The 11,664-nt window shown below is 43.7% G+C and overlaps 1 protein-coding gene across 1 annotated transcript in view; it reads right to left on the bottom strand.

Annotated features, from left to right (window-relative positions):
• The window catches only part of RGMB (repulsive guidance molecule family member b), a 40,847-nt gene that overhangs the window by 11,159 nt on the left and 18,024 nt on the right, over positions 1 to 11,664 (bottom strand). The window contains exon 2 of the mRNA XM_018562191.1: positions 9,315 to 9,823. Coding sequence (XP_018417693.1) covers positions 9,315 to 9,823 — 509 coding nt within the window. The remainder of the gene's footprint in view (positions 1 to 9,314; positions 9,824 to 11,664) is intronic.

The following is an 11,664-nucleotide window of genomic DNA, read 5'->3' as shown; positions in this document are numbered from 1 at the left end:
AGCCCTTTTTTTTTGGAGGGGGGGGGGGATATGTTTCACAAAATGTTTGATTTCTTCCTTCTGTACAAGCTGCCCCTACACAGTGAGATTAACTTAACATGGATGGAGGAATTGCCCCGACAACTATTGTATTCCGACAGCTGTCGCTTGCGGCTGTCTGAAATCCTAAAGAGTGACTGCAGTCACACTTCAACCAACAATTTTCTACCAGCTCCTTAGACAAAAATGTACTTTTGTGAAAGCTGGTTAGTGCCAACAGGGCCAGCCAAGGATCAAATTTCGGACAGTTCAGCAGGAAGCGGCGGAAATCCGTTCCTTTTACAGTATATTGGATAGACAATAGCTTGGATAGACAGTTCATTAGCTACTGGTCTTCTGAGTTACAGTGGCTACAATGAATGTTTGAGTGAAGACAGAAAGCATGAGTGAGTGACAACTTATGTCAACTGCATCCTTGTTCTGGGTAGAGATTAGCTTGGGTTTGGTGCCAACCAAGTTCACCCAAGTCCACTGAAAACTGTGACAATGCAGTATCCAGGTTTTTAATCCTTTAACTCTACTTTGATAAATTCTAATGAACAAACTTCCGCCTCCTTTCTCAATCAGTGGCGGCAGTTGTGGCATTCCCCACCTCTTTGTGACTTATAGCTGCAGGGCAGGGAATGTGCCCCTCTGCAACGGATTGGGCTGGGAGGAGGGGGTGGCAGTCACAGTTTTGAGTGGGCTTGTGTAAACTGGGTTAGCACCAAGCCCAGGCTTATCCCTAGTTCTGGAGTTAAATGGTTAGTATCCAAGGTGTTTAACTAGGAAGTGGGTTCGCACCACACATACAAATATTGAAGCTCAGAACGTGTGGTCCCAACTCTTTGTACTAAAGTGCTTTGTAGTGTAATAGCTTAAGGTTGCACAGAAAATAAATTATTTGTCAAGCTTCCACTTTCATTTCAACCTCACCAACTATACATTGCCAGTGTTTGTGGGATTTCCATGCATCAAAGTCACTTTCTAGCGATTTCTTTTCTATCCTTGGATCAGTCACAGGATACAGCAGTCTCTGAAAAATAGCCCGCCATCGAACTGAGGTGGCATTAGCCAGCCTCATACAAGGACAGAAGTTATATGCAGCTCCCCATGTATGTGTTCTAGATAAAATGGATTTGATTTTTGCATTCAAAACACAGCATGAAAGCAATGCCGGAATGCATCTTTAATTGCAGCTCATCTATAAATTACTTTCAGACAAGAGATCAATATATTCAACTATTCTGCAATTCAATTTCCTCCATTTCAACCAAATGGATTGGCTTTTATCACAATCAACTAATTAAGAGCCTTCTCCTGCACTATGCAAAATAAAGGAAAGTACACAATAAGAACACAAACCAAAACACCACCAACCAATACAAAAGTGGTCCAATGGTGTCAGATAGAACCCTGCACATTTTTTTTCAGATGTTCTGCTATATACTCAATGGTCATCTGATATCTATGGCAGGCATACATAACAACCCAATTAAATATCAGCCACAGATATAATCCACCTATATCAGGAAGACTTAAGGTGTATTTCCACTTTACAGCCAAATTGGAATAACATGCCCTTTATTATTGTTTGTATGTTGTCATGGCTTTCACAACGCAGGTGTGGATAGCATAATAAGGCAGCCATGGCAAAATTTAAAGATCTCGCACTGTGCAAGTGCTAGATCTGGTGCTGACTCTATTGTTGGGCTGGCAGCAAAAACACGGAAGAAGCCAATCACCAATGAGGTCTCCGAAGCAAGACGGAGGCGCAGGGTGAAAAAAGAGGTGCGTTGATATGCAGGTATATACAAAATGTGCCAAGTAACCATTAATAAATGTGATTTATTTATCATACGCTAATGGTGGCACTTTAAGGTCTCGTTCGCGGTAAAAAAGTCGCGCGACCGTCGCGCGTTTCCGAAGGCTACTTGGCTGTATCCCAATGGAAACGCGCAACAAAACGGCCCAAAGTAGTACATGTACCTTTTCAGGCGTGGGCCGTTTTGTAGCGCGTTAGGGACGGGCGGAAATACGCCAAGGTGGGAACGAGACCATTGAATACAATGGGATTTATATTTTTGAGCGTTTTGTAGAGCGTTCGTCGAGCGTAGAACGCGCTACAAAACGTTCAGGTGTGAACGAGGGCTAAAGCGGACCTGGAAGCACAATGCAATGTCTGCCTATATTGTCAGGGCCTCCTCCTCCTGTAAAAATAATCTCTTGAAAGTATGTGCAAAAGGAACCTGAAAAGGTAACATTTGCTGGACGCGAAGACTGGGTCTTTCCGTAAGATTCCTGAGGAACGCAGAGCAGGCCAAATCTCCAAGACACTCCAGTCCATTGCAAGAGAGTGTCTTCTCCCATCTCAACCTAACCACTGAACCATCACGTTCTAAAACAATTCATCCCCTCACAGCTACATCCTCATGTATCACTTGCCCCTCCCTTTTAGATTGTAGGCCGTCACGGGCAGGGCCCTCCTTACCATCTTGTCTTGAATTGTGATTGTAATGTCTTCCTTATATTGTAAAGCGCTGCGCAAACTGCTGGCTCTATATAAATCCTGTATAAAAATAATAATAATAATAATAATAATAATATATGTATTGCTTTGTATCCTTCAGGATCTGGTCGGAAGAATTGCAACATCACGCCACAGGAAGACAGGGGTCAAGTACATCTAAGATGTAACTTATTTTCTACACATACATTTTGCATTCAGCACATGGTTTTGAAAGTGGGAGGAGGCCTGGACATTATAAGTGAACCGTACATTTTAAAGGTTCACATCAAAATGAACTTGTGAGCGTAGAATTGCATGTTCCACCTTTAAAACAGCTCCCAAATGTCTATCTTTATAGGTCCACTTTAAAAACTGTTACTCCCAATATGAAATGTCAAAGAAGAATCAATGTTAGCAGATAGTCCATGGCTGTAAAATGCACACCGGAAAGTGGCAAGCACAACAAGGAAAGGGTTAACGCAAGATGACGTAGCAGCACAAAGTACAATATCACTGCATGCAACAAATCAACACTGTAATCATGGTATAAAATGAGTTTCAGGAGGTAATGCGTGTTCTTGGTGGAAGCTTTTCTGCTCTGGTCTCCAGGGGATCTCAATTTTCACTCTGCTGCAAACACTAGGCAGCTGTATATACCACTAATTAGCAGATAGCGTTATCTACAAACTAGGTAGACTGAGCTAAGCGGACTAATGGACCAAGAGAGTTAGCGGCCTACTTATGAAGATGTCAAGTCAAAACTGCACAGCTTTGTCAATGTCTTTTTTTTACGGTTACATCTTCCTTCAGCCCTCTACTACCTCATTACCAGTTTAATTTAATTGTCTGCTGGGATAAATGGATACTTTTCTACTCTACTAAAATGTTACTTTATTTCTCCATCTTTGTCTGGGCATAATCCATTTCACTGAAGGACAATTTTTTTAAAACTGAACTTTATTTAACTATTTTCCTCAATAGCCAAACATACATAAATGCCTTGGCGAACCCAGTATTACCTTGTAGCATTGGCAAGGACATCATCATTAATGAGCCTGGCTTGGTGTGAACCAAGTTCACCTGATTTTGCCCAAGCCCGGCCTCCCAATCATTTGCAGAGAGGCCCATTCCCCGCAGCTATAAATCACAACGGAGCATGGAATACCATGGCCCCAACTGTCAATACTGATTGAGCCAGGAGGGGTGGTCACAATTTTGAGCGGTTTGGGTGAACTCATTTTTTACACGTTTTGTTGCTAAGTATTTCGCTTTTCACTGGTATAAATTAATAAAATGCTCGAGCCTGAAATACTCAAAAACATGCCCAAACAAAAGGCCAAAGATGCTGAGCTCACGCATGACTGGGGCCTTGGGGGCCCAGGGAAATAAATGCAGTATGCTTTCAGAACAGTTTGTAGCCATAATGAAATATCAGAGTTGTGTCATATCACCTTTCTCAACACAAAGGGGAGAATTAAGTATACAAGACAAACTTTGCCTTAAAATTTCAATTTCTAAAAAGGTGTGTGTGGAAAAAAATGAGAGGCTGAATCGGATTTGGTTGCTATGGACAGGAGCACTAGTTGAGGTAGAACTGGTCTCAGACTTGTTTTATTAACTCTTACTTCCCACTACATTTGTACCACACTGCGTATTGTGGGCTCAAACGGCTCCTACTTTCTATCTGGAAACAAGATAACACTGGGAAACACTTGACACAAACCGCACTAAAATACACAAACGGCCACATACTGAAACATGCTAAGAAGCACATTGTAACAACATGCCTGCTTACTAAACACAATGGCCAAGTCAGCCAAAGCAGACAGATGCCGCAGTTTACACATAACACACACCTTGCGAAGGCTGGCTGCCCACAGAGTATGAATGCAGCATTCAGCTCTCACAAAGACAGACTTGAATAAAATGCATGTTATTAGCTGCTGCAGAGTCTAACCCCTTCTCTGCCAGATTGTTCTAGAATGACTCCTAGGGCGAAATTCAACTTCAACTTGTGGAGATTCCCTACAGAAAACGTACCACTTTCCATACACGTTTAAAGGGCGACTATACACTTCTTCACTTTCTCTTTAGATACATACACAAGTCATCAAGTTGATGCAAAATATTTCATCTATAAATAGTATTGCTGAAAAAAACTTTGTCACCATGTATACTGAAGTTTAAAATATGAATGTACACAGGGGCAGCCATGTTTTCTTATTTAAAGGCTCTAATTCCTGTATTTGTTTTCTATAGACAAGTGTTTTAATTCAATCTGTCCTAAGAGCAACATGATCTTAAGCTCTACCGATAGCCTGTGACAACAGTTCCTAAAAGTGGAATTAAATTGAAAATAAATAAAAATGGCTGGGATGTGTAAAGTCTCTGCTGCCAAAAAAAAAATCTTCCTCTGCCCCCTCTGTATTATCTGTACTGTACATCTCTAAGGTGCCAGATGCCAGGGAGGACGTTACTCCTGTGTGCATGCGTGGTGGCCACCCAATGGCCAAAGAGGACTACCATGGATGGGGGTGGGGGGGAGGGGTGGTAGGGAATGGGGCTTAGGGGTCAGTGAAACTATCACACCTATAACATGTTCCAGTAATTAAAGTTGCTAAACTGACATCAGGATAAGCCCCTATTCGCATCTGAGCATTTTGTGGAGTGTTGCCAAGCGTAACAATGCTCAGCAACCCATTCTTTTCAATGGTGCCCGTTCACATCTGTCTCTAGTAGCTCGGGGCTCAAAAACGAACAAGAGCTTCTTTTCGATCAGAATTGCAAGTTTTTGGTCTCTGAGTCTTCAATGGGAGCATCTGAAAAATGCCCATGAAGTGTATGGCATTTTTTTGTGCAATTTTCCACATAACTGTCTTCCCCTCCTAGTAACTAGCTTTGCATTGGCCACTGGCTAAAACAAAAAATGTTCAAGCCTGAAAAACAGGAAAAAAAATAAAAAATAAACTTTCCTGAAAACACTTAAGCATGAATGGGGCTTAAAGAGTAGTCATTGCATAAAGGTGGCCATACACTGGGTGAATTTCAGCCTATTCTTGCTTAACCAGTGTGTGGCCCAGCCGACACCCCTTCACCCAACAAAAGTACATTTTTCTATTGGAGCTGGTACAGAAATTCTCAGCCAAACACTGACTGCAGCCAATCTGTAGTCAGTGTTCAGATACATTGAACATGCACTGCCGTGCAGCATGCATGCCCACGCAGAAACCTGCACCCAGTAACTACAGCTAGTGTGTGCAGCCACCCATATACTGTATCTCTATGACAAGACATGGCTGTATGTTGCTACACATTGTCCCGAAGTTGCACATTCGGACGGGTATGTGTGCATGCTGCTGGACACAGACTGTCTGCATCCTGGGGCATGCATCCGTTACGTACCTGTACGGATGTGTAGCTTCGTGCAGCAGCATCCTGTCAGAGATGCATGCACCAGCTGGCATTCCAAGGCACAGGTTTCTGAACGGACATGCACGCTGTACAAGTTTGTGTCAATGAGGTATAAATGCCAACTGCTTGGCTGTCAAGCTGATTCACCAGCTTCAGTACTTTGAGGCAGATCATAAGCTTTGAATTCATCCTGACTCTTTACCAGTATTCACAATCCAGGGCATTGACTCAAAGTACTAAAGCCAGAGAAAGCCAGGCAACTAGCATTCTCATAAAGAGGCAACTAGTAGGGATGCACCGATACCGGTTTTTCGGTATTGAGTACCGATATTTAATGTTTTCGGTACTCGCCGATAACCAATACCGATACCGGTTTTGTGTGGCCCGACTATCAAGAAGCTGTGTTGTGGATCATAAACCGCTGCCCGGCTTCCCAATTGCTATCGAAAAAAAACACCGGTTTCACTTGCCGAGGCTGCCTGACCAATCAGGATCATGATCAGTGTCATAAGGTGCCGCCCGGCTTCCCGATTGGTCAGAAAGCCAGGCTGCCTAGCAACTAGTGAAGCAGGCCTCCTAGCCAATCAGGAAGTCGGGCAGCACGTCATGACCCACCTCCCGCCTACCTGATTGGCTAGGAAGCCAGCTCCATGCTCCCTCAGCACTGCCAGTCAGAGGGAGATCTCCCTCTGATCGGAAGTTCCGGTATCGGGAGGCAAGCATCGGAGGCAAGTATCGGAGCATTTGGGCGAGCACGAATACTCGCCCAAATACTCAGTATCGGCACCGATACCGAAACTAGTATCGGTGCATCCCTAGCAACTAGTATTCTTACAAGGAGGACAGCAATGGTAAAATAGCTGTCAGTACAGGTTCACTGTTGGTTTTTAAGTGGCGACAAAGTGACTAACATCTGTAGATACCACAGTACACTACTACACCCACAGAATGTTGCATGGGATAGATACTAATCATAACTGGAAACAAAAAAGCATTAGGCCCCTTTCACACCGGTTGATCGAGAGAGGATCCATGTAGATAATCTACTCCACCTCTGCAAAAAGGTTATACTTTGGCTACTTTCTCTACCCACAGGGGACCAAAACAAGATAAGAAAGAACATTCTGTAATAGAGACAACATGAAAACTTGATGTCCTAACTCTTGCCAACCCTATCCAAAACCTAGAGTTTGAGGATGGAGTTGGCTTTTAAAAACACCAGCAGAATATTGGCAACAAACATGTGCCATCTAACAAAAAAAAAAAAAACCTGCGATAATACCCTTCAGAAACAAAAGGTTAAAATCCTTTTTTTAAATCCTCCAGTGTTATGTGGAAAGGTTGAACAATATAGTTTCCTGTCACTGGCATAAAGTTCAGGTTTATGTGTGATCATTTCATGACAGTTTTCTCATTGCAGTTCTTGGAATGTTTGAAGGTGTAGGCTTAAAGATTTGAACATGTCACAGAACTATGATATTTGAAGTTTAACTTTTCCAAGAATACCGTGATCTTTATTGAGTAACATAGGTTAAAGTGCAGGGATGTGCTGCAACCCACATCCGGCAATTAGAATTAAAGGAGAACTATGAGATGAGTGATTTCCACTCACCTCAAAGTTCCCCGCTCCGATCTGCCAGCGCTGACTGGCGGAGGGGGCGGGGGAGGGGGCGGGTACAGCTAGCTCTGCCTCTAGATAGGCAGAGCCAGCTGTCACTCACGCAGCTGGGCGGATCCCATCATCTACGTCGGGATCCGCTCCGGCGTCTCAGTATACCGCGAGCTGTAGCTCGCGGTATACTGAGCTTAGGGTAACGGGAGGACGCTAGTTTGTGTCCTCCCGTTACCCTAAGGAGAACTATGGGGAAAAACACTGACCCCATAGTTCTCCTTTAAAGGACAAATGCATATCAAGTAAAAAAAAAACTACAGTAGTTACTTTCCCTAGCCCCTTTAGCTAACTACCCAAACTCCCCACCTGCCTACATACCTCCTCAGCCGTTACATCCTAGGGGTGGAAATAATCTTTAGTACTGGCCACACCTGCGGAGCGAACCCTCAAAAGACTTTTGGGGGAGACAAAGGGGCTACCACTCTGTACTGAGACTAGAGAAGGACTGGACAAATCCCAGTGGTCAGAAAAAAAATGGACTACCTCAAGCCAAACCTGCAATCAATTTGTCCATTGCTTTATATGCTCCAAGATGGAGACTCTCATAGATTAGCATTAGGACCACACTATACAGAGGAGCCTTGATGAGGCAGTGTGGCTTCCACATATTTTGCAAAAGCTGTGCAACTAAATCCTCTGTTTTTAACGCAAAGTGTTAGTGTCATTTTTTTTGTAGGCTAGCTGGTAAGTATGCTGGAAAATTTTTGTGATGAAGAATTACAGAAGACACCTAACTTTTGAGGTTTTCTCTAGTTGTTGTCAATGGAGCTGGCTCCTGGTTTGGGCAGACTGGTTCCTGAAGTCCATATTAAATTTGTCCACCCATGGACTAGAGACACTCGAAGTGTGGCTCCATTCAACTCTAAGCAGACTCACTGTGTACGTTTGGGTAGAACTAAATATTTCCACCTTGAGGACAACAGCAGAGAAGGCTAAATTGGTCAGAGGAGAAACTATAGACTCCCTGTTCTGGTATGTGCCCCCATTTCTAATACCACACTTTCCGCTGTATGTAATTAAGAGTGCCAACTTAAAGTGAACCTGTGACCAGATCTTGCACACTTTAAAACAAGCTCTCATCTATCCCTGTATATACCTATATGAATTGTGGAGAAATTAATTTTCTAAAGTTCACAACACAGGCACTGTCCAAGAGAGCAGATCTTGGCGGGCTGCCAGCCATCTAATGTAAGTAACTCTCTTGAAAACAAGAAAAGGACTTCTAGGTAGATGCAATACATGATCACACTATCAGGGGTGTCCCGAGGCTGGGTGACACCCGGAGCGCTAGCCGAGTGTCACTGCACATGCGTGATTGTGTCACCCCTCCAATGGTGTCAGCCGGGTGTGGGCCGCACCCCCCGCGTGACGCCACTGACACTATTGTGAGCTGCTAAAAACTTAAACAGGCCATCAGTACTATGAAGGTTTTCTGATCAGAAATGTCTAGTGCTGAAAAGAAGGTGACATACTGGCCCAGAATAAGTGACTGGGGTCAACAAGCCAAAAAGGTAACAATGACATCACTATTATAATGATACGAAGTCCAAGCAGGAGACAAGGTCATGGATGTCTACCCTTTTGGTATAGATGACTGGTACAGTATGCAATTTGTACCGTATTATCTCCAGAAATACAAAAGTTGCAGCCAATTACATTCTATAAAGTACCTCCTATTAAAAGAAATGTGACAGTGATAGCTACCTTGTTTGTAGCAGTAGCACTGGATCCAGGAACCACGGGCACATTCGTCACTTGAACAGACAAGTAATTGTTGTCTATCAATGGCCATGCTCCCTCCACTTTACAAGTCTGAAAATGGTCTTTAAAAGTTCTTAGATGAGGGTCCCCAAACAAGCCACAAAAGAGGTAATTGGGCTGCGTCTGCTCTCCCGCCCTTAGTTCTCGCACTCCCGCCCTAGTATGAAAGTTACAAACATCGTTGGAAAAGTCTGGATTAGTTGAAGAAGTGGGGCCATCCTTAGAGCAATTCCTCTGACTCATCAGATCACTGATACCCAACACGGCAGAATGGTAAACTAGGTTTCCTCGGCATGCTTTTGAAGTTCTATGCGTACAGCCAGCATAGGCCCGCAAGGCCTTACAGAATTCAGAGTCAAAGCCATCGCTCCCGGTGTTTAGGTGTGACGTTATGGACACAAAGTCGGTCGTGCACTTCTGAATACGACACTGCGTCTGCTGATGACTGTACCCTGCAAGAACAGAAAATAAAAGTTTACAAAACACGCAACATCCAAGAGCTATATAAATAAACGCTTGTAAAACGAAAGGGTGATAGATATAGAATATACATCTGTTTACCTAAATGGACTTTCAATAACATTCACAAATAATTCTGGAAACATTTACAAAGCTTATCAAAAATGAAAATATTTGTGAAGGCCAGCTGTTTGGCCTAAAACAAAAAAAGATGTAATGCAGTGTAACGTTAAAGCCTAACTGAACTAGTTTTAATCAGTTTACATTAAATATATTCCAAAAAGTGAAATTCTACTGGTCTATGGCCAACTTTACAGTTGGTTCTTTAGAAAGTAACCAGTGTTTGATTAGAAAAGCCTGCCCACTGCCAGCAGGCTGCAGAGAAGAACACTTACTCTTTGTGTGGAAGCAGTGGTTTCCCTGCAGAGGTCTCTTATGCCCCCTGCTGAGTCAGAGCTAAAGCTCTTCAAATCAGTAAACTCATGATTCCTGCTAGTTGGAGAAATCTAGCTCTGACTCACCAGAGGCTCCATCAGACCTCTGCAGAGAGACCAGTGCTTCCAGACAGAAAGTCTACCATACAGCAGCTAGCAGGGTATAGATTTTTCTACTCAAGCTATGGCTGCTTTCTTTTTTTTTTCCAAAACATTTTATTTGTTTTATTGGTGTACAAGAAAGTTGCTTTACATTCCAGAGCCTTTCCTTACATACAGGCATATTACATAGAGCATTACATGTATTCACATACATCTTGTCCATGTGCGCGCTCACAGATCTCTATACAATAATTGTGTCTAGAGTGATACACAGATATATGTTTATCACTCTATGTCTGGTAGGGATTTATAAGCCGGTTAAGTCTGGCTGTGCGGGAGCTCTCGTCCTTGCGACCGCTACATCAGGCGCCGGAACCGGAAGTCTATGGCTGCTTTCTAAAGAAAGCCAACTGTAAGATATCAAGCACCTTTTGATTTGATGTACTTGGAATGTATTTAGCTGATTTAAATTGAATGGAGATTCAACTGGGCTTGGCAGATATCTCATTTACTGCACACAATTACTACAAGTATTTCTGTTTTAGTAGAAATAAAACTTACCCTTTCCATCACATTTAAAAGGAGAACTATGGGGTTAAGGCTTTTCCCCATAGTTCTCCTTAGGGTAATGGGAGTACACAAACTAGCGTCCTCCCGTCACCCTAGGCTCAGTATACCGCAAGCAGTAGCTCGCGGTATACTGAGACACCGCAGTATACCGCGAGCTACTGCTCGTGGTATATTGAGACGCCGCAGCTGAAGCGGATCCCGACAATTATGTCTGGATCCGCCCAGCTGCCTGACTGACAGCTGGCTCTGCCTATCTAGAGGCAGAGCCAGCAGAACCCGCCCCCTCCCCCGTCCGTTCCACCAGTCAGCGCTGGCCGATCGGAGCGGGGGGAATCCAGCCCCTCCCCTGTCACGGCAGAGAGCCGACAGGATCGAGAGGTGAACAAACGCCGGTATGTGTTCGCTCACCTCCCCATCTACTGAGCCGACCTGTGACAGTCTCATTGTCACAGGTCGGCTAGAACTATGAGGTGAGTGAAAAGCACTCACCTCATAGTTCTCCTTTAACATCCACTGCCTGGCTGGGAAATATAAACTTGAAATAGGTTGCAGATCTCACAATTGCTTAGCAAGACCTGCTAGCTGCAAATAGCACACACATTGGGGAAACCCTGCTGCATCAGTACACAATGGCAGATGTACCAAGACCACCCTAACACCTTACAATCCAGGGAGTTTCAACTCTCCATACTGACACATCTGAACCCCATCTGACTTTACTGATCATT

The sequence above is a fragment of the Nanorana parkeri genome, unplaced genomic scaffold (genome assembly GCF_000935625.1).
Source record: "Nanorana parkeri isolate BGI_ZX_2015 unplaced genomic scaffold, ASM93562v1 scaffold564, whole genome shotgun sequence".
NCBI classification, from domain to species: Eukaryota; Metazoa; Chordata; class Amphibia; order Anura; family Dicroglossidae; genus Nanorana; species Nanorana parkeri.
This window is presented reverse-complemented; position numbering and strand designations above follow the sequence as displayed.